The following is a 23,918-nucleotide window of genomic DNA, read 5'->3' on the forward strand; positions in this document are numbered from 1 at the left end:
TTCATCTATTTTTCCATTACTACTATATTGACGAGTTTCTCGACTTTGGCAGTCTGTTTTTGCCGTTGTATATTATGAGCTGTTTCTTTCTGTACATCGATCTGGCAATGGAATGCGTACTGGGGCTTTGCGATTGTTTGCTACTGATCGCCCAACTTCAGCTGGAACGCTTAATGTGGTTTGCCAACGTCCACGCACAGGATACCAACACGGATCGGACGTTTCAGCGCTACGTAACGGTGTACAGTCGCACTGTGCATGCTCTGCAGAACAACCTGAGTCGTTACTTTGGACCACTGTTGGCCATATTTTGCACGTACGTGTCGCTGGAGGTAGCTATCTGCGTACTAGCGATCATCGGTGACACAGCCAGCTTTTTGGGACATTCGAGCGTTTTCCTTCTAGCCAACGTGCTGTGGCCGATAAGCGACATTAAGAAACTGGCCACCGTATTTTTGCTCAGCGAAAGGACGAACCGGATGGTAAGTGGTTTGACGGATGATCCTAAAAACGAGCTTAAATTAGTGGAATCGACTGTGACTTGAAGCTGGTTATGAGTGATTGCTGTGTTGTGGCGAAATAATGTATAATTTCATACTTCGCTTCACAACGCCGGTAGTTATGCAAACCGCATGCCAAAATCGTACTATGTCAATTTATTTCATACTATGAAGAACAGAGCAGTTACAGAAAGCAGTATGGTATAGAAAAATAGAAGATACAAAATGGTTAGATGATTAATTAATAATTGCACTTACTACCGATAAATTATGCAGTTGCTTAACATGGTAATTCTTGTGTGGTGCTCTGTATCTTGCCTAATTTACAACAAACTCTAACACAAAACCAGTCCTCTGATGAGCAACAACGAAGGACATTTGGTATAGTTTTACTGCAATGGAGTGGTTGCAAACGTTCCTTAACAACATGAGCACAATAGGCATATCGCTAGTGAGATACGACAGACAGCAACAGTCCTATGGACGACTGAGCGTGTTTCGATGCACCGTTCAGTTTCTGCAGGCACTGTTTTGCATATGCCTAACCGTGGTAGGCGTTTGGCAGGATTTCAATATAGCGGTACTGAAGGACTATGTGTTTAATGAAGCGTTGTTTATGCTCACCACAGCGAGCTTTTGCGTCGTTTGGTTAGCAGTTCCTGTCTATGTCTACTGCAGATGTGCTCGGTTGGGATGTGCATTGAACAGTCTGCTGGTAAACGATGTAGAACTGCGTCACGCCACTGCTGCCATGAGTATGGGTGATAGTTTATCCTATCAGCAAGCGCAGCGTTTCGCCTGTGTTATCCAGTGCGATGGGATGCTCTGTGGTTTGTTACTAACCAGTAGCTACATGGTGTTCTTCCTATTCCAAGCAGAGGCGTGGCATTATTACCTACCTATTGTTGTTTACATTTACGAAGATCTGTGTTTGTCGGCTTTATTCGGTTTCTATTCAACGATCATGCTTCTTTGTGTGGCACAGTTAACCTGTGCGACGAACCTCTTTCAAATGCACCTTACGCAACACTCCGGGAAGGTAGAGGAACGTGTGCGCTGGTTTTGTGCGATGTACGATCGAATTAGCACGTTGATAGTGAGTCCCTTTTACGAATACTGTGGACCAATCGTAGCGACATTTTGCCCATTGATCATTCTGGAAGGATCTCTAAAACTGTTCCATCTGTACGATCTATACAGGACGAGTGAGTGCGGGCCTGTTTGGACCGAACTACTGGTAAACATTATTGAATGGGTGTGGTTGTGCTTCGACTGCAAGAAACTCTTGGTCGTGCTGTATGTGAGTGAAATATTGAAACAAAAGGTAAGTAATTCATAGAACCATGCTAAATATTTCAGATGTACCTCAGACATCATGTAGATGTAGGAAGATAGCTGATGATAAATAGCTTGACGAAGGGGAATTTAATATGACTGATGTCAAATGCTCAAATACCTCATAGCTTTGTTGCCGTTGTACTGTTCTGGACTAAAACAAAACATTAATTACACACTGACGAATATCTTAAGCATAGGTAAGGTGTGAGTTGATTGATTATTTCGAAGATGCAAGGATACATTATGTATTCTTTCCATTATGTTCAACTAATTGTTGGAGTCCTGCAGAAAATGAAGAATTTAAGCAGTTTGAGGACAGAAAGAGCTTTAGTACACGCCGAGAACGTGTGAACTTTAATAGCATCGATGAAGTGTATTCGGCTACAGCTTGAGTACATGCAGAAAATAGGCGTAGTTATGGTCAAATATGATCATAAGAAGCAAATTTTCAACCGGGTTCAGTACAGACACTTCAGATATGGCTTCTTCTTCACTATTGCGCTACTTAGCACGGGCTATCTACTATGGCGCAGTTCAATGGATTACGTCGTGTACAAACTGGAGAGCAACATCTTCGACACAACCATCTTCATCATCAACTCGACACTTACGTGTACCATCTGTCTTGTTATACCGCTTCAGAGCTACCGCAAAGATATTGATCTGATTGGAAGTTTGAACGCACTGCTGAGAAATGAAGCCGCCCTTCGGCGAGTTGTTGAGCTGGTGGGTTCAGAACCATCCTGCTACAGGCATGCGTCATTGTTTTCCCACCTTCTGCGGTGGGACGGGATAGCGTGCGCTAGTTTCTTTTACTTCTGCTACCTAGCTATTTGGTGGACAAAGGACGGCTTCGTGCACATCCATCTCTCCACATGTATTTATTTGGTGATTGATTTAAGCCTCGAGTGGACGTTCGGGCTCTATTGTCTGGAGATGCTGGTCGGTGTGGATCAGCTGTCGAACATCAGTGAGCTAGTGGCGAAAGTTGCCAACGAACGAATGATTCCATTCGAACAGATAATGCCACACTTTTTCGACGTCTATGATCGGATGTCGATTGACGTACGCAAGGGACTTAGTGTGTACTATGGTCCACTCGTGTTTTGCTTCACTTCATTTTTCGTGCTAGAGATGGCCATTTCGATTGTTGATGTGTGGCGAGCGTTCAGTGACGGTGGTGGGGAACTTGCCGTGCTTACATTGGGGGGATTATGGCAATTGTTTGATATTAAAAAGTTCATGATTCTGATCCTGGTGAGTGAATACTTCAATCAAAAGGTAAGAATTGACCTAATGTTATCTAAATTTAATTTATATTTTTGGCGTAAAATTCCTTCTACTTTTCTTCAGAATTGGATATCTAGTAGATTAAATAGTTGTAAAAGACAAGATAACTAGTTTGTGTTAAGAATTCAATAATTGACGAGTATAGTTCTTTCTGAAGGGTAATTTTAATGATGTCCAAAATTGTGATGAAGATATTTTTTTGGCTTTTAATACCGTTGAAGGATCCTGAAAGCTTCGTGAAGCATATCAAACAAACTAGCTACAACTTGTCAGATGTTGTTGTTATTTTTATAGAATAATTAAAGGAATCGTAATATAACGTCAGAGTCACTGATCATTCAATTTACACCTCACCGGTTGTAGCCTGTATACATCGAAAGGCGAGTTAATTGATTATTAGGAGTATACAAGGATAAATTATGTATCCGTGGCTCTATGTTTATCTACGCTCTAAGTATAGAGAGTCCTATGGAGAATAGGTAGGATGGAAGCAATTAGGGGACAGCAAGCGCTCCAGTACTCGCTGGGAACGTGTGAAACGTGATAGTAGCAATGAAGTGTATACGCATACACCTTCGGTGCATGAGGAAGATAGGAATAGTTATGATCAAGTACGATCATAAGAAGCAACTTTTCAACCGGGTCCAGTATGGATACCTAAGATATGCTGTTTTCTTGACCGTTGTGCTACTTAGCACGAGCTACCTACTATGGCGCAGTCCCATGGATTACGTCGTGTACAAACTGGACAACAAATTGTTCGATATAACCATCTTCATCATCAACACGACAGTTTCGTGCGCTATTTTTCTTGTTATTCCGCTTCAGTGCTATCGCAAGCAGAACACGCTGATTGCAACCTTGAACGCATTGCTGAGAAATGAATGCACCCTTCGGCAAGTTGTTGGACTGGCGGGTTCGGCACCATCCTGCTACAAACGAGCAACTGTGGCGTCTCACCTTCTCCGGTGGGATGGAATAGCGTGCACTAGCTTCTTGTACTTTAGCTACATAGCTACATGCTGGACGAAAGAGAATTTCGTTCATATCCATCTTTCCATATGTATGTATTTGGTGTTAGATCTAAGTCTCGAGTGGACGTTCGGTCTCTGTTGTCTGGTGATGCTGGTCTGTGTGGAACAGCTCTCCAACGTCAGCCAGCTATTGCTGGATGTTTCCAAAGAATGGACCGCCGAGGAGATACTGCCACACTTTTGGGAAGTCCATGGTCGTGTGTCGCTCGACGTACGCAAGGGACTTAGTATGTACTATGGTCCATTGGTGATGTTCTTCACTAAAATGCTAGTGGTCGAGTGTGCGATAAAGATGGTTGACATCTGGGGAGCGCTCAGTGATGGCACTGACGAACAAACAATGCTTGTCTTGGAATGTTTATGGCTGTTGGTTGATATCAAAAAGTTTATTGCTCTGATGCTGATGAGTGAACATTTCCAACGAAAGGTAAGTATTGAGCTAATGCATGTTGAATGAGTTGTATTATTCACGACACACCAACCACAAACTATTGCCAAAACATCAGCAATAGTTAATGAGTTACCCAAAAACGATAAACAATTTATAATGCGTCTACCAAAGGGTAATATTACTTGTTTCATCTTTTTATGTAACAGCTCGCCATGCTTTGCCTCAAAAGACGAATGAATAATTACGACAAAACTGACGCACCGTTGCTGGTTGGTCAGTAGCTTAACCCCGCGTTTATATCGCCAGTCGAAGAACCAAACATGGTTTCATCATTTACCGACCTTATACGACCGTGTCTCAGTATACTCAATACGTTGGGTATATGTTACGTGCAGTATCGTCCCATTAGCAGTAGTGATCGGTTTGTTGTTTCGGAAAAAGTGATGAAACACTTTTCGCTGTGGATTGCAGGATTTTTGGCAATCAGCTGCTATATACTGTTTAGCACCAAGCGGATTGTGTTGGAACGTTCCGAGGAGGAAAGTTATTTCAACATTGTCATGTACTTTTGGGGCAACATGGTACTTACGCTGATCGTGCTGCAAATTGGTTACCTTGGGTATTATCGCAAACGCGTGCAATTAGATATTCTGAACAGTGTGCTGGACATCGAACGGAGGATGTTGGTGTTATTCAAACGTCGTTGTGAATACGGCAGTATAGCGCGGTTGGCGAAACTGCTCACGCTTTGGTCCCTTTGTTACTACGCGATCGTTATGCACGTTATTTACGTTCTTGAAATTTATCAGTTCGACACGTTCGTTATGCTGTACATGGAGATGGTTTTTCTGCTGTATGGTAACGTTTGTATAGATTTTGTTGTTATAATTTGTTGCCTCACCCAGACAACGATTTCGATCCATCTGCACAACCTGAACCAAGCCTTCGGGACGACGGAACAGCTCGATTGTGCAACGTTATATTCGTGCTTGAAGCTGATCGATCGTATGATAGCTTTGATTAACACTAACCTCAGCCAGGTGTATGGATTATTCGTTGCGTTTTACTGCTTGGAAGTGTTTTTTGAAAGTTCCTCGACGTACTTTTCGATTCTTAGTGCTACATTGAACATGGGATTGAAAAAAGCTCACAAGGAAACTCACCTAACGCTGGCAAGCTATATATTGTGGCTAGTAAACGATTTTAAAAATGTGCTGGTAATAGCGCTGTCATCATCGTTGTTACAACAAAAGGTAAAGATTTGATGCAGTTTTCAGGTATTGTGCTAACATATTCTTCCCGTATTACTACCTAGTTTCATTGTATTGTCGTCTACGTCTAGGAAAACATACGAATTGATTAAATTTTTGTGTCAGTCGACAAAAGTTGGGAAACTCCAAACATTATCTAAATGAGTAATGAATACCTTAGCTTCGAAAGCTCTCGTTCGAAAAAGGCATAACTGAGAAACTTCTTGATTGCCTAAAGTATTCCAAAATTGAGTGTGGAATTTCATCTTTCACATTCTTGTTCAAGCTACTTCGTACATGCTATGTTGTAAGCCTATGCTTACAGCTGCTTATCTTTGAATTATCTGCTATGTCCAAATAGTACAAGCAAGTGTTATAGAAGGTACGATCCAATTGCTCACACTCAATACCCATATGGTTCTGTTGTTTTTAGAAAGACGACGGATATTAATGTCAGGTTGTCCATTTTTGATTAGTTTACATAACTTCCAGCCCAGTCCAGCAGTAATGTACGTTCATTTAGATTTGAACTGAACGCAGTGCAGAGAAGATGTCAACTCTCCTGAAGCGTTATCGTCCGTTGTTGACTGTGGCAGCGATGGGATACCTAATACCGTGCCACTACAACTTACGCTCGAAAACCTTTGAGTGCTCTCCAAGGAATTCGTTCGCTTTTGTGTGCGTCGGTCTGTTTTTAGGAGTTTTTGTTTGGTACGATTTTGTAATGATTCGAAAACTTTACACCATACTTTCAACGGTGTTGGTGGGAATATTGGCGATAAACGTGATGTCATACAACTTGCTAATGTACTGTATTATTCTGAATGGATGCTACCATCGGCAACGGTTTGTGACACTGCTGAACAGTCTGTTTGTGTACGACGACAGGGTGCTGCAATGGCTTGTCAAACGAGAGTCGAGGTTTGAAATAGACAAATCGACGCACAGTGGCAATTTGGTGCGTTTAATCATAATGGTGTTGTTGAACAGCTTGTATGATATCTTGTTTGTGGACGACTATACTATAGTTTTGCTGGACATGATTATTCTACTAAGGTTTTGTTTCGTGTGTTTGTTGCTAGAAGTATACCGGGCCTGCGCAATCATTATCAAGGATCGTATGAAGCTTCTTAGAGTGTTGCTATATATGCCGAAAAACGGTGCTGTGGCGCTTTTGGAATATAACGTGCACATATTCTTGGAACGATATCAACGATATCATCAGTTGATCGACGATGTGAATAGGTGCTTTTGCATTCCTGTAACTCACATTCTATTGCTCATTGTATTTGAGCAGACTGTGGCAGCGTACGACGCGTTTACTAATCTAATGACGATAAGCAACATGCAGACCAGGCAGTTCTATGGATTTTTATACAGACAAATAATGGAAATGGCTTTCCTTATAATACTGTTGCAGTTTTCGATCACGTGTGGTACAACCAATTTGCAGGTAAATTATTCTTAAAATTGATCAACAATAATGTTCTATGATCGGAGAAATATGAATTCTGTGTACTCAAGTTAGCTGGAGTATCTACGATGTACTACATCTTCAACGCTGTTTTATGGTTTTACGATAAAATTACCAAAGATGATGTTGTACTTCTTCACTAGAAGTGAATAACGAAACTCACTATCGATCCAACCAAAACATATGGTTCAGTTGCTTTTACAACGACGACAGATATTAATGAAGGAACGGAGCAATGCGTCCATTTTTGATTAGTTTACATAACTTCCAGCCCAGTCTAGCAGTAATGTACGTTCGTTTAGACTTGAACTGAACGCAGCATTGACAAGATGTCAACTCTCCTGAAGCGTTATCGTCCGTTGTTGACTGTGGCAGCGATGGCATACCTAATACCGTGCCGCTACAACTTACGCTCGAAGACCTTCGAGTGTTCCCCAAGGAATTCGTTCGCTTTTGTGTGCGTCGGTCTGTTTTTCGGTGTTTTTATTTGGTACGATTTTGTAATGATACGAAAATTTCGCTCCATACTTTCAATGGTGATGTTGGTAATATTGGCGATCAACGTGATGTCATACAACTTGCTAATGTACTGTATTATTCTGAATGGATGCTACTATCGGAAACGGTTTGTGCAATTATTGAACGATTTGTTTGCATACGACGATGAGGAGCTTGAACGGCTTGTCATGCGAGAGTCGAGGTTTGAAATGGACAAATCGACGCACAGTGGCAATTTGGTGTGTTTGATCGTTATAGTGTTTTTGTACTTTTTGTACGATATCTTATTTATCGATGACTGTGCTACAGTTTTGTTGGACATGATTATTCTGCTAAGGTGTTGCTTCGTGTTTGTGGTCCTGGAATTATACCGGGCCTGTGCGTTAATTATATACAAGCGTATGAAGCTTCTTAAAATGTTGCTGAAGTTAGCGAAAAACGAAACTTTGTCGATTCTGGAGTATAACGTGCACATATTCCTGGCGCGATTTCAACAATACCGTCAGTTGATCGACGATGTGAATAAGTGCTTTTCCCTTCCCTTAACTAACATTCTACTGCTCATTGTATTTGAGCAGACCGTGTCAGCGTACGACGCGTTTACCAATCTGATGAAGATAAGTAACTTGCAGAACAGGCAGTTCTACGGATTTTTATACAGACAAATTTGGGAAATTATTTTCCTTATCGTGCTGTTGCAGTTTTCGATCACGTGTGGTACAACCAATTTGCAGGTAAATTATCTTTCAAACTGGTAAAAAAACGCTTTGCTTTCGTTAAGTAGTTTTTGTTTCGGTTATATAATAGAGCTTAATACCAGGTGGATCGGTGACAATCTGCCCGATACATCTTCGTTTAATACTCCGAATGAGTTGCGTTACGAAGGTTACATAAATAATTTATTTCCTCGAACTCTTGCTGGCATGCTGCACCAGTCCTCATCACGACGGTTCAACAGTCGCGTTCGAGTATCAGCCGGATACGGTCGAAAACAATGTCTGCCTGCATACGACAGAACCATCTCACGTTTCGGATTATTACTGCGATCTACTTTTTACCGGCTAGTTACAGCCAGAAAGACCATTCTTTCGTAGCGCAGCGTGCCAATCTCGTATCGTTGGGCATCGGCTTGTCCATGTCGTTCGGTTACTTTTATCACGATTTTTGCATACAAAATGTGTTCTTACTTAATCTCGCACCGTTTTCATATGCGGTCGTACTGCTCGAGTTGCTCCTGTTCGCAATCGTTCCGCTCTGTATAGTGTTGAACAATTTTTTCTACCGCAACCGAGTGACAAAACTGCTGAACGTTATTTTTGCCGACGACACGCTTCTCGACTCGATGGGCGTAAGGATGGGCAGAGCATATTCGCTGTATGTTGTGCTATTGACAGTGCTAATCATTCTGTTCGAAATATGCAACTTAATCTCCGACGAAACTGATGCGCATAAAATGTTAACCACAACGTTCGTACTGCGTTTTGTGATCATGCTACAGTTTCTTTACCTTTTCCATCTGTGCGTCAGCGTGGTAGGATTGCGGATGGAGCAGCTAAAAGTGCTGTTTGACCAAAAGCACCGCGAAGACGATAATGACTGTTTTCTTGGGCTGTTCATAACAAGGTTCGACCGGTACGTGTTGCAGATCGAGCAGATTAATCGGTGTTTTTCCCTGCCGATCATGGCTATACTGGCGCTGGGGATGGTAGAACTTTCGTACTTCGTGTTCGAATGCTTTCATACGTTCGGTGCGGGCATACCGGATCGCGAGATGTACAGTGGTTTCGAGGACTGGACAATAAGTCAGCTGTGGCAAGCGTTTTATTGCAACTTCATACTGCTGGCAGCTTCATCTTGCGAGAGCACACGGAAAAAGGTAAGAAATGAGCTTTTTTCGTAACTGTGATGTGTCGGGGACAAACCTGTTATCCGGACAAGAGAAAAACAATTGCCGTAATCACCAGAGGTTTGACATCTATACCAAAGTTTCAAAGTTACTACAAATGCAAAACATAGGACAGCGAGCTGAGAGAGCTTCATCAAACAATGTATGATAGTTGAAGAGAACTCTCATTAATTTACAAAACGTAGGGAAGAGTTCGACATCCCTGGCAATATTAGGCAATCTTGCATGCAGGTGACACCCAAAATCCCCAAGGTGGAAGCATATGGTGAAGCTATGACTATTTCATTATGTTATCAATTAATGAAATTGACCGTCTGCCTAACACTAAATCGAACATAGTACCATCTGCATGGGCTCCTACCCTCTCAGAGCTCTCAATTGAACAGTGCAAACCATGTCTTCGTTCGTGAAGCGTTATCGAACGCTGTTCATCATGGCGAACGTTACGTATCTGTTACCGTGCAATTACAACTATGACAAAAGAATGTTTGAACAATCCTGGTACAACATTGTTTGTTGCGTGCTGAGCATTATGATAAACAGTTCATCTCTATGGCTAGACATTTATGCTATTGAAGTTTCCGTTCATCATTTGTCAGCCGTGATGTTAGGAATCGCTGGGATTTACATTATAGTATACGCGTTACTGTTGATCGTATTTGCCCTGAACGCGTTCTACCATCGGGCAACGGTGGTGCAGCTATTCAACACGCTATTTGGCCAGGACGATTGGTTGCTTGAGTGGACGGCGATCAAACGGCAAGGTTACACGATCGACCATTCGACACGTCACGGTGGCAGTTTGGGAGTGTTGGCACTGTTTGTACTATCAAACTGTTTCTACAATTTTCTGTTCATTGAGGAACCAACCATCTTTAAACTATACTGGCTCATTCTGGCAAGATTCTGTGGCATGTTTTTGATGGTGGAGCTGTACCGCGCGTGTGTGATCGTTCTCAAGGAGCGTATGAAGCAGCTGCAAATGTTATTCACGCTCACCAAAAATGACAGCAACGTGCCGATCTTTTTGGAGCGATTCGAACGATACTACCGGCTGATCGATACGGTGAACCAGTGTTTTTCCATTCCGTTAACGCACATTCTACTGCTCGTTCTGCTCGAACGAACCGTGGCAGCGTACGATTTGTACGATAACTTTAATCAACTGAGCAGTGTGTCATCGTGGGAAATGTTTGGCATTCTGTTTAGACAGTTCTGGCAAATGATTTACCTTGCCGTAATCTTCATGATCGGGATCTCCAGCAATTCGACATCCATGCAGGTAATTGCAACCATTTTGTTTTTGTTGACATTTTACGACGCTTGCAGAGACATACGCAAACATGCACGTGTATAATTTATTCACCACTCAGCGTGTCGCAGCTTAGACAATGCGTCTCCCACACTATTACCGGTTGGCAGTCTGTTCTGTTCTGTGCTGTGACGCTCGTGGTTCCCGAAATGTCTGCCTGTGTGCGGCAGAACCGTTTGTCATTCCGGTTCCTTGCAGCGATTTACTATCTTCCCGCCAGTTACGATCCACGGCAAAAGCGTTTCGTCGAGACGCGTTCCAGTTTGATATCGTTCGGTGTTGGATTGTTAATTTCGCTTGCCTACATCTACCACGATTTTTTCTTCGTGTTTGTTAACTTGTACACTAATCACCATGTCTTTACGCTTGCTGCTTCCATCGTTGAGCTGGCAGTGTTCTCCATTGTACCACTCGGCACGGTGTGCAACAGCTTTATTCATCGTGAACAAATCGTGAAGTTGTTGAACGTTCTTTTTGGCGACGAGAATGCACTGGAAGCGACCAGTGGAACAGTTAAAGTTACCAAAATATCTGTTCTACTTTACCGCTACATGCAGGCTCTCTATGTGATCATTGTGCTGATGTGCTTCTACAATTTTTTATGCCTGGGCGATAATAACCAGGCATTATTAGATTTCACCCTGGTTACCCGATTTGTTTTGACAACTCAGTTCCTGTATCTCTACCATCTATGTGTTAGCATGATACAGCTACGCATGCAGCAGTTGAAAGTGCTTTTCCACCAGAATCAGCACGAAAAAGATTTCGACCAGCTGCTCAACGTGTTCATGGAAAGATTCCAGCGTTACAGCGCACGAATCGGTCAGATTAATCAATGCTTTTCCTTACCACTGTTGGGCATGATGCTACAAGTAATGATCGAGTCAGTTTACTTGACATACGAAGCGTATCGAGTGTTGAGTTCGTGACATATAATTGACGAAAATTTCGCAAACGTTCAAAACTGGATCATCGCCCAGCTCTGGCAAGCGACGTACATAAACTTTCTGCTACTGATAATACCTACGTGTGAGCAAACATGGAATGAGGTAAGAGCTAATCTAAACAGAGCGCACTTCAGTGGTAATTAGACAATTCGATAATTGTGTTGTTGTTGTTGATATTTAAGTACACTTGGTTACATTATACGGTTGTTTTTGATATTTCTGGGCGGTCAAACAAAAATATGTATCCTGATCATTTATTCACTACTCAGCGTTTCGTAGCTTAGACAATCTGTCTCCAGTACTCTGTGGCCGATTGCCGAGCACGGCTGTATTATGTTTTTACATTCCCGTTTGTGATATTCGTGGTTCCCGAAATGTCTGCCTGTGTGCGGCAGAACCGTTTGTCATTCCGGTTCCTCGCAGCGATTTACTATCTTCCCGCCAGTTACGATCCACGGCAAAACCGTTTCGTCGAGACTCGTTCCAGTTTGATATCGTTCGGTGTTGGATTGCTACTATCGCTTGCCTACATCTACCACGATTTTTTCTTCGTGTTTGGCAACTATGATTCTCACCTATCTGCATTTACACTTGCCATTTTTATTACAGAACTAGTGGTGTTCTGTATGATACCGCTCTGCACGGTGTGCAACAACTTCATTCATCGTAAAGAAATCGTAAAGTTGTTGAACGTTCTTTTTGTGGACGATAGTGCACTGGAAGTGACAGGTGGCGCAGTAAAAGCTGCTCAATTATCGATGAGATTTTTCCGTTACATGAGGCTTATGTATGTAGTCATTTTAGTGATGTCTTACTACAGTTATAAAGTTGTGGAAAATAAAAACTATACTTTGCTGACATTCACCCTAGTTACTCGGTTTGTTCTGACAACTCAATTCCTGTATCTCTACCAGCTATGCGTCAGCATGGTACAGCTACGAATGAAGCAGTTAAAAAGGCTTTTCCTCCAGAATCAGCTTGAACCAGATTTCGAACGGCTGCTCAACGTGTTTATGGAAAGATTCCAACGCTATAGCGCCCAGATAGAACAAATTAATCAATGCCTGACCGTGCCCCTGTTGGGTGCGCTCCTACAAGTAATGATCGAGTTGGCTTACTTGGCATACGAAGCGTATCGAGTGTTGAGTTCATGGCAGATCATTGACACAAATTTCACAAACGTTAAACACTGGTTCATCACTCAGTTCTGGCAAATGGCGTATATGAACTTTCTCCTATTGATAATACCATCGTGTGTGTTAGCGCAGAAACAGGTAAGAGTTTATCTATACCGGGCGTACGTTTTTTTTATCGAAGCATTAATACAGCCGCAGCTTAATACATCGACCAAAAAGACATCTGTTGCTGATTAAAGCATAATGAGGTGAAGTAATTAGCACGTGGGATTGGATGGCATTCATTATGCACATTAGTTCACACTCCATGCTCCAACTTCAGGCCACTCCATGACTACGAAAAAGGTTATCAGTCGCTAACGTCAAACCCATTAGATAATTTATTCTTAACACACGCTCCATATTGGTGCTATTTCCATTGTGTCTTTCAGTACGCTCAATGTTCTGTCGACACAAAGAACTGTGCCAGGATAATAGGCATGTCTACGCTGTATAGGCAACATGCGAGAATATTCCAAGTTGCCTCGCTGCTGTATTTCACGCCCTGCAACTACAACGAGCAGCTGGGTCTATTCGAAGCCACCAAAAAGAACCTGCTGGTGTTTGTTGTCGCATTTACGCTTACAATACCGCTCTGGGTGTTCGAAATTTGGCTAACGACAATCAACTTTCTCACCACGTACACGACCGTATTTGCAGCGATCGGCAGCATTGAGCTGCTGTTGTACGTCAGTGTAGTGATCTTCACCATGCTCAACGTGTTTTTCAAGCGAAAACGCATTACGAAGATGATGAATGTACTCTTCCGCCCGGATAGCATATTGGATCGCTGCAGTCGCACCCAAAACCTTGATCGCTACAACGACAATCTCAAGATACGGACGTTCGTGCTGCTTATTGTATTAATATCTTGCTTTAAATTCACCTACTACAGCAGTGTCGAAGTATGGATCTTGATTGTCATGATCGCTAGCCGCTTCCTTGCGGTTTGGGTACTGATCTTTGTACACCGACTGCACGTCAGAGCTATCGCGCAGCGAATGGAACAGCTAAGATTGCTTTACTTGAATGAAGATTTTGTGCGAAATTCAAGCTACTTTTTGAAATGCTACGATCGCTACTCCAAACAGATGGCTGAGGTTGACCGCTGTTATTCGTTTCCAGTTATGTTGATATTGCTACTGGAAATGCTGCAACTTATCTATTTGGCAGAAACGGTGTATACTATGATCGAAACCCGCTCGTTACCGGTGAAGAACCATGTGGTGCATTCGTTCCTTAGCCAATTATGGCAAACGTTTTACGCAGCCCTTGGTTACTATACTATATCCGCGTGTGAGACTACATCTCAAGAGGTATTTAATCGAAATAACGCTATTGCAGTCCTATTATGAAGTTCTACGCTTTGCCACGCAGAAATCCAACTGGAACCAAAATCTATTAAGTTGAATAACCATCAGTACTGCGCTTTGTTTCTCTTTGCTTCAATAGGTTGAAGAAACGGCCCTCTGTACCCGCCACTTCGACGACTATAGGCTGCAGAACACACGCGCGGCAAAGCAGATTCAAAAGTTTCTACTGAAAAATCTGCACCAGAAGAAAAAGTTCTCTGCCTGCGGTTTCTTCGACATCGATAATACTGTCATCTACATGGTACGGCACAGCCCACAACATAATCGCAATCCGTCGCGTTAATCAGTGTACCATTGTTTCCTTTCTATTCTATAGGTTTTCAGTTCGATCGTGACGTACTTGGTAATACTGATACAATTCAAGCAGCTAGAAACCGATTTAACACAATCTCAAGATGGCTACAATGTGACGAGCAACGGGACAACACATTGAATGAAGAATATTATTGCTTGGATGTGAGAAAGGACTTTGCTATTTTTAATTGTTTTTTTTTTATTATAAGATAACTTTGAAATTAAGCATATACATAGACATGGATTTGTATACATATTCATTTTACAAGTAGAAACTCAATCCAACTGAGTGCGTTTAGTTGAGGTGAAGGGAAAATTAAAACACGATCGATACCCAATCCATTTGAACAGGGCCGTGATTCACGGAGACTATATGAATGATGTCGCATTATAAATTCGATTATCAATAAAGGATAATAGACTCCCTGAACTCTCTTCAATTGTCAAACTTCTCGGTAAAAAAATAATATATATAGGAAAATTAATATCTATGTTATCAATAATATATGGTTCTAATAATCTCTGGTTATCAAACTTTTACTTTTAATCAATATAAGTTAAGAGTATAACTTAGATTAAATTAATTTATGATAAACAATTAACTAAAGTACAAGTCAGAACAGATTTTACGGCATATTCAGTCGCTCTAAAGATATCAGCATTTAAAATACAGTACTATAAATAAGATAAACGCTAATAAACGTGGTTCAAATGAAGAAATTCAGAAGAAGAAATGTGTTAACTGACTTTCTTTTAACGTTTTGATGTGTCTCCAGTTTGCCTTCTTTGTCGTTTACATAAATGTTATTCACTTCGTACAATCTGTCTTAAGAACACCTGTTTTTGAGGTGCAGAAAGCAAATCCATGAGATGGACTGACAATTGTTTCACATTTTATTAAATGATTCTTAACGGTAGCAATTCCATCACTTTTCGATAGGCCAATTAGCCAGCGAAGGTCTAAGAAGGAAAGCTGTATATCCAAACCGTGCTACCGAAGTGCGTCACATATAATAGACGAAGAATTCAACGATGAGCAGTACATATTGACGATCGATTCTCGTTATTATATGAATGACTTTAAAAATAGACGTTTCCACTTATTTATAACAATTAATCCAACAAAATTCTTCGATGACAGCTGTACTGTTGCTGATAGATGATAAAACTATGCCTCGGAAAAGAATAGCATTCCTAAGTCCAGATCGATAGTACAGAACAACAATTAGAACTAGCAACGTTGAAGTATGGTATCGACACGTGTCTAACGCCATCATCTGTATAAATATTTTACTCCAAGTCCTCTAGGCTAATCAATGAATGTCGCAATTAAATAACCACCATGTACACCAACTCAGCAACACGTTCGACACGTTCGTTGTAATCAACGCCATTGGATCCGTAAGATGGCAGGATGTGCGTTTTAGCAGTGTTATAATGTGTCCAGTCATTCACGAACCGCGTATTCATTCGTCCAGTTCCGATGTCCAGTTACTATCGACGGCATGCCAGGATATTCCAAGTCGCCGGCTTACTCTACCTCCTACCGTGCAGCTACAATCCCAAAACGGATCAGTTCGAGCAGAAAGCCATCAACAAGCTAGCGTTCGTGTTCGGTATAATGATGACGGTGCCATTCTGGTACGTTGATCTGAAGTTCATGACCGCGTTCTACCTGGAAAATATATCCCCCATCATGGCGGTCGTCGGGTGCATCGAGATCGCTGTGTACGTATCGATTGTGTCCTGCACACTGTTAAACACTTTTGGCCGGCGGAACCGGTACACTCGTCTGCTAAACGTACTGTTCCATACCGACTGGTTGCTGGACCGGTTCGAGAGCATCGAAGCAAGCTATGATTTTCGGCGTCATTTTGTTGCTTTCTTGTTTGCCCTAATCGCCATGGCGTGTTGCAACATGTTGTACCACCGGGACACGGACATTCGGATACTGAGTATGAGTGTGGCGATGAAAATCTTTGGCGTCTGCTATTTGACTGTGGTGCATCGAGTATGTGTGGGCGCGATCGCGGTACGTATGGAACAGTTGCGGGCACTGTACCGATTGAATCAGGTGCGCCACCATGCTCAGGAGCAAACTGCACGTTACTTTATTGAAAGATTTGAGCACTACGCGTCACAGCTACGACAGATCGACTATTGTTTTTCTTTTCCACTGACGATGATCATACTGCTCGTGCTGATTGAGATGGTTTACCTGCTGTTCGATGCATTCACGATACTGGAGCTAGGGCGTCCTGCCATAATGGAGAACTTGGAAATAGATTACATGCAGTGGGCACTGAGACAACTGTGGCAACTTATTTACGGTGCCGTTGTGCTGGTCATAGTGACGGGTTGTCAAAACACATCTGAACAGGTGAGTACACATACAAGGGTGAGTTCTTCCATTAAATTCAACCTTAAACACAGCTTCAACAAACAGCCCACCTTGTACAACACTTTGCTAACGATCATCATCATAACTCACGCGTTGCGAAGCGAATTCAACGATTTCTACTCCAAAACCTCGACCGGCAAACAACGTTTTCGGCCTGTGGAATGTTCAATATCGATCACGCGATGTTATATATGGTGAGCCGCTTTACAACAGATGCTGAATAAGAAGAGATAACTAAACTGTTGTATCTCATCCTTTTCAGGTATTTAGCTCCATTTTTACGTACATGGTCATCTTGATACAGTTTGATCAATTGCAACCGGAACACCTTTCATACACAACCGTAGCAAACCACACGGAAACATTCCATTAACGGGTAGGAATAGCTGGGAAGCATCTGTATTTATAATTCACAGGATAATAAATAAAACTGCACGCAGCAAAGATCGCAATCTTAGTTTCTACTGCAAAATATACAACATTTCCCTGGCTACAACATGTCAGTTATTGGTGCACATCACCCGGTACGGTCAAACATGGCACGACTCTGCGCACAACTACGGGTGCTGTTCTTCGTGAGCAATGTGTTTCATCTTATTCCTTGTCACTACAATAGCAAAACGGATCAGTTTGAGACAAACAGCAAGCTAAGCCTGCTGGCTTTCATTATTAATTTGTCTCTGTCCAGTTTACACATGTGCTTCGATTGGATTCAGGTATGGAACGGGGAGCGTAGATATGTGTCACGCACCTTCAACTACCTGTTATTACTGCACGTACTGACATTCCCGATGACCATCGTGTACATGCTGCTGCTCTCGTACACCAAACGGGCACGCATTGTAATGCTTTACAATGGACTCTTCACGGACAGAAGCTGGCGATTTTTTGGCGAGCGTACCGGCAGTTGGTACGCGTCGTCCTTGTGGTTGGGAAGGTTTGCAACCGGAGTGGCTGTGGGTGGAGCAACTTATTTCTCCCTGCTGATACTCGCTGGCCAAATGACGCCGATACCAAAGTTTCCGCTTTATGTTATAATTTTCGAAGCGATCCGGTTGTACATAACGATAATAGCGATTCTGCTGTACGTGGTTTGTGTGGTGGCAATTAAAATGCGCTTCAAACAGATACAAGAACGGATCCAACAGATCGGGACATCGTTGAACACTTTTCGACAGTGGCACACCTTTCTGGATCACTATCACGTTGCAGTTAGTTTGATGGAAGAAATCAATCGCCACTTTTCTGTGTTATTACTGATAATACTGGTGCAGCTGCAGGTGCAGCTCATCTACCAGTTTTACGTGCTGTACTGCAGCACTCAGTTTGAAATCGTTGCGGACGTCAGCGAATTGATGATGTTGCATACACAGCTCTGGGAAAGTATATTCCTTATCTTACTGCTTTTTGTTGGATATGCGTGCGACAGCTGCCACGATCAGGTGCGTTGGCTTTTTGGGCTTCCGATGTGTTAGAGTGATGGAAAATCTTTCCGCATCTTTGGTGCTGACTTTAGATCGACAATGTGAATGTGGCCATTCGGAACAACATTGGGGAAATTGCAGCGAATTGTCGAGATCTTCAACCGCGGACAATACAACCGTGGAAATGGTTGGATCACTTTCATCTTCAAACCTTACACCAGATAACAGGGTTGCGGTTTACGGTGGGAGGACTGATGGTGCTAGACAACAAGCTTGTTTGCCTGGTATGTACCATAGGTGAGATCTTCTCCATTAATATCTACATCATTATCTTTATTTACTTGCACACAGGCACTGACATCAATGGTCACAAACTTGGTTGTATTGATACAGTTGCGGCAGTATGAAATAGATGATTTGAAAGTCATGTTTAGAAACGTTTCGGAAGATGCGATTGAAATGTTGTAGATTTACTAAACACTAAAACTAAAAACGGAGACAACAACAATAATTCCATAAAATCATTAAGTCTAAGGTTTGTACCAAATAATTGTATCGCCAGCTGTGTTGCCATACGTCAAACCTCCGCCGGTACACCCTTATCGGGGTGGTATGGTATGATGGAACGTTCTACTCAAACCGTCACGTCATTCACGAATAGTGAGCACCTTACGCAGAAAATCAAGGTCACTGGAGGTGCGCCGGTAAAGGAGAAAAAAAGCGGGAAACACCACCTTGCCTGAAATGCCTTAACTAAAAATATCTATATCGCACGCATTATCTATCACACAGCACACATATAATCGTTGTACACCGCTGTGAATGAAGGGCGAAGTTTTGATTGCTGATAAACGGCGTTTGGTGATAAGCGTATCTGCTGATTTTTCTTTTGGCAACATGCGTATAGATAATGGGAATAAAAAATGATTTTTCGCATACATTGCATACCAACTAACACAGCACGGCCACGGAAGCAATAAACGGACCGGGTCTCGCTTAATGTCAACTCATGTTTCCCTCACAAAAAGAGCGTGTTTTCACGGCAGACATTGTAAAACAGATAATGATAAAAACGGTAACGTTGTCTCCCCGTTTACTGACATCGTACGGTTCACAGTGTTGATTGAACTTGTATAACAAATTGTTGCAAAAGTTGGGAAACTTACCGTATCGACAATGTTAGTCGCACCTAATGCTCTATTTACATTAAACCGTCGCCATTTCTTGTACTCCGCCTTGATTACGTTGCATTTCCTCTTCCAGTACTTTCCTTCAAGCAAAATGGCCTTACGGTGATAAACATGAAATAAAGCCAAACATATGATATTAATTGTTGTAAAATGCAGAAAGGTTAGTTACTTCTTGTTCTGAAATATACATACCTGTGGTGTACTGTGAACGTCTACGTCTAGCGGGGAAGCAAACTGACAGACTAGAGTTTTCCGCTTCATGATAACTGTAAAGAATAAAGCGAAGAACATAAGAAATTCGTTTTCAAAATTTAATACTTAAAAATTCTATAGAAACTGAAACTATAAAGTGGATTGTAAAATATTTACCAAGCGAAAGCGTCTCTTTTGACTCTTCTTGTATCGGGTGCGTCGAAGGACGCAAAATTCAGGAATTCTTTTGCCCATCTTCGGTACCATGTGTGAAATGTATTTTAAAGCCTTGGAAGCCAGCAGGAAGGTTTAAAGGGCGGTACGAGCGAAAAGTGCTATTATCGGTGATTTATATAGCTAAGAGCACTATAGAAGAAGTCGCACACGCTAGTGGCTTGTATTACACGGGATGCAACAAGCTGCTTGTTGCCCTGATCCCGTCCCAACTCCAATGTTTGACACTTGCCACACGGGTATAATTGTCCAACACTCTTTAGCCTAGAATCGTTCTGGTTCAATCTCGGTCCTATTACTATCTGGGTCTCTGCCACAACACCATGTCACACCGCACACTGCCACCCGCTCACCTCACCCTCGACTGATCGTTTCTACAACTCGTTGCTCTATGCGATTGTTTGGTTGACGATGCTACCCAAAGAAAACCAACCCTTCCAAGCACGTTCCGAGCCAAAATTCTTTCCCAAAACAAACTTCACAACTTGATCGATTTCTATGCTTCCTGAGAGAACAAGTGGAAACAAATGGCAGAAAAAAGCCTACTGAAAGCGACGCTACACGATCCCGTCTTCGGTTGAACGCGAACTGAGCCGCGATATGGCTTGCGAGTGGGACAACACGTCGTCGACAGTGTTCCCGTGACGGTGTTACTCAAATCCATCGGACCTGACTTTTGATAACGAAGATTGCTCGACTATTGCCGGTACGTTACGTCCGTTGCTACCACCACTATTCGCCCTTCTCGCCTCTGCCTCGTACACGATGGTCCATCCAGCGAGACAAACCGTTCCCTCGTCTCGTCCGATTGTATATCGGGGTGGAGAAGGACCGGGACCCTCATCAATCTCCCATGCCGCACAGAAGGGGAAAATTTTCCACAAACCTCCACACAAACGGGACCCAGCTGCTTTAGCAGGTGTACAGTACCGTTTGCTGTTGCTGTACACCTCACCGTCCGGGTGATCGGGAGGGGTCGGGGGCTCGAACCCTCCCTTTTCACCATCCAACTCTTCCGGATGGTGGGCATAAACCAGCACTACTGGAGTGAAGGGAGCGGAGGCCGAGTCGGCCGAGTTCAGGCGATGAGAGATTGTAGTCGCCTGCTGCACCGCTTCCACCGAAACCGGTGCTGTGCCTGATATTTGGTCACTTCTTATCAGGCCTAGGCAAAGCCAATGGTTGGCAAGGCATCGAGAGAAGCGTGCAGACGATGCTACCGCGAGTAGCGAACAAGTTGCTTTTCCTCCGGTGAGCAAAATTCAAAACCATTGAGATAAAACACATACAAAAGCGCGCATCATTCGGCCGAGGAGCTAAGGATTTAAATGTTGATTAGACGGGAATTGCATCTAATTGCAGCAGAGCGGGTTGTTCGTTTATTCGCACCAAACAAACCGGATCGAACCATGTTGGCGGTGGTGGAGTTTTCTGATATGCGACGAAGTGGGTTTGGCGTTTTAGGTGATAACGCCAAACGGGGGCCACGAATTGTGTTTTCCCGAATTTTATGCAACATTGTAGGGTGCAGTACCGTTGCTATCGCTCAGCTATCGCACCCTGATTCGTGCGAATTCATAACGCTAACGAACCTCTGTTGGAACCGCTACGGAATCGTGTGGGATACAGACCGCGGGGAGGGCGCGCGTATGTGGACAGCAATTGAGATGGATTAAATCTTCAACATGGGCAGAGTCCAGTGGGTGGCGTGGGGCGACTTAAACCAGCCCCCTTTGTCACGCGATGTTTGATTGTTTATCTAATACTGCAGGTGCCATTGGTTGAAGATGTCCGATTGCGACGTGGGCGCGTTTTATTTTAAGTATATATCTTAGAGCAAACTCCCCCTCAAAAGGAGCACTTCACAGTTGCAGGAGACAGTGCGGCTCGGCTGTTGGTATGGCATAATCAGGCAGCGGTTCAGGTGCAGGTGGACGTAGAATCGGTAAATTCGTCCGCAAACATTGGACGATGCGGCAGCGAATGAGCGTTTTTGTCCAGCGCACCACAGAAAGAAAGTGTCCGGGTGTTCCGGGTGCGAGGGAGGGATAGGAGCGGAATTGGAACAGAACTGCAACAGAAACTTACATTGCATGTGCCAACAGCGCCAGATAACATTGTTCAGGCGGATCTTCTCCTTCCATCGCAAGCGGATGCCTTTGAAAGGGTTCCATTTGGGCGATGTCAGCTTTTGTCTGGAAGGAAAGAAAGTAAACAGAGGTTAAGACGACCGTTTTCAGACGGGTAAGATAAAAATACATTTGATCCGCAACCACATGGAAGCCATACTAGGTGGTGAATTTTACTGGATAATTAAATGCAACGATAACAAGAAATCGTAGAAATATAATTAAATTGCAGGGTTCGTAACCAAACTCCCAAATTCGATCCTCCTTTTCTTGGGTACATTTTTAGCACTAAAACATAAAACCCCTTTCCAGTGCTATTTCACCACATTACGAAAGATAACGAAACCCCGCACACATTAGCAATTAAGCAAAAACAAAACTTCTAACGATAAAGAAGTGATGAAAAAACAGGCGACAAAGTTTGACGTTGCTTCATACACCATTAGCGCGCGAATGTCCTCAACTGTCCGAACAAAAAACCTTGAAACATATACCAATCAGCAGCAGTTAGTGTGTCGTCGATGATATTAATTGGGCACGGTCCGTAATAACAACTATATCGCCTAATTTTTAATACAATTTGTAACGGAAGTCTAAACAATCCTGCGCAGTAATCACGTGTGAAGTGGAACCGTTAAACGAACGATATTAATTTATTTAATTTGAAGCCTCATTTGTTGCTGCTCCCCGTGCAAGATGCAAATGTCTAATGGCGCAATGATGGCTAAAGCTCTAAACGATGGGAACAATTTGAAGTCAGAACACGCTGTATCCATCTGGGCGAACTAGTGCGAAACGATGTAGGTACCACCAATCGCGAGCAGCATGGTCGATAAGGAGATAAATATGAACGCTTGTGACGAAGGTCACACGAAAGAAACGCCTAAAGTTAGACCAGCGCGAGGTAGCGTGGTGAGTTACTTTGTAGCTTTGTGGTGGTGTGGAGTGTTTGCAATTTGTGGCCACTGTCACCCTGCTGGTGGATGTACTAGATGATGCACTCTCGGACTATGCGATGTAAGGCAAATGCTCTGAACATTGGGATATTGATGAAAAATGTGTAACCTTTTTTCTTATCAACTATTTCGTTAATGTAGCATAAAGAAATAATCGAAAAGAAAAATTTCTAAAAAGACGAGGTACACAACAAATATGTAAACTACGTTCAAAATATCCAATATTGAGTTTGAAGATCACTTAAGATCATGTTGTGATAAAACAGTGGATCCTATAGCATTTATTCATCGTATATGTCAGTTATTGCTGAATATTAAATGCAATATTAAACATAAAGATTCCAGGTTTGGTATGTTCTATTCACATATTAGACGAACAGGATATCACCATAACTAAATGTGAAGATCAGATCAAGAGTAGAAGGCAAATCCAATTTTATGTTTCATCTTAAAACTGCATACAAACAAACAAAACAACTGGGGTGATATTATTATTGATCAGCAGATCACGTGCAAAAACAGGGTAATTTAATTCCACCATAAGCAATAAGCACACAACTCGTTCCATCTCCACGGATAGCGCCGTACATGGCAAAACCGGACACAAAAC

The 23,918-nt window shown here is 42.6% G+C and overlaps 1 protein-coding gene across 1 annotated transcript in view; it reads right to left on the reverse strand.

The window, feature by feature from the left end:
- Window positions 1-23,918, reverse strand: part of LOC128715843 (protein WBSCR14 homolog) — a 36,889-nt gene that overhangs the window by 8,649 nt on the left and 4,322 nt on the right. Inside the window, exons 2-4 of the mRNA XM_053810761.1 lie at window positions 22,312-22,418; window positions 19,990-20,063; window positions 19,774-19,893 (exon numbers count right to left, since the gene is read on the reverse strand). Coding sequence (XP_053666736.1) covers window positions 19,774-19,893; window positions 19,990-20,063; window positions 22,312-22,418 — 301 coding nt within the window. The remainder of the gene's footprint in view (window positions 1-19,773; window positions 19,894-19,989; window positions 20,064-22,311; window positions 22,419-23,918) is intronic.

The sequence above is a fragment of the Anopheles marshallii genome, chromosome 3 (assembly GCF_943734725.1).
Source record: "Anopheles marshallii chromosome 3, idAnoMarsDA_429_01, whole genome shotgun sequence".
In the NCBI taxonomy this organism is placed as follows: Eukaryota; Metazoa; Arthropoda; class Insecta; order Diptera; family Culicidae; genus Anopheles; species Anopheles marshallii.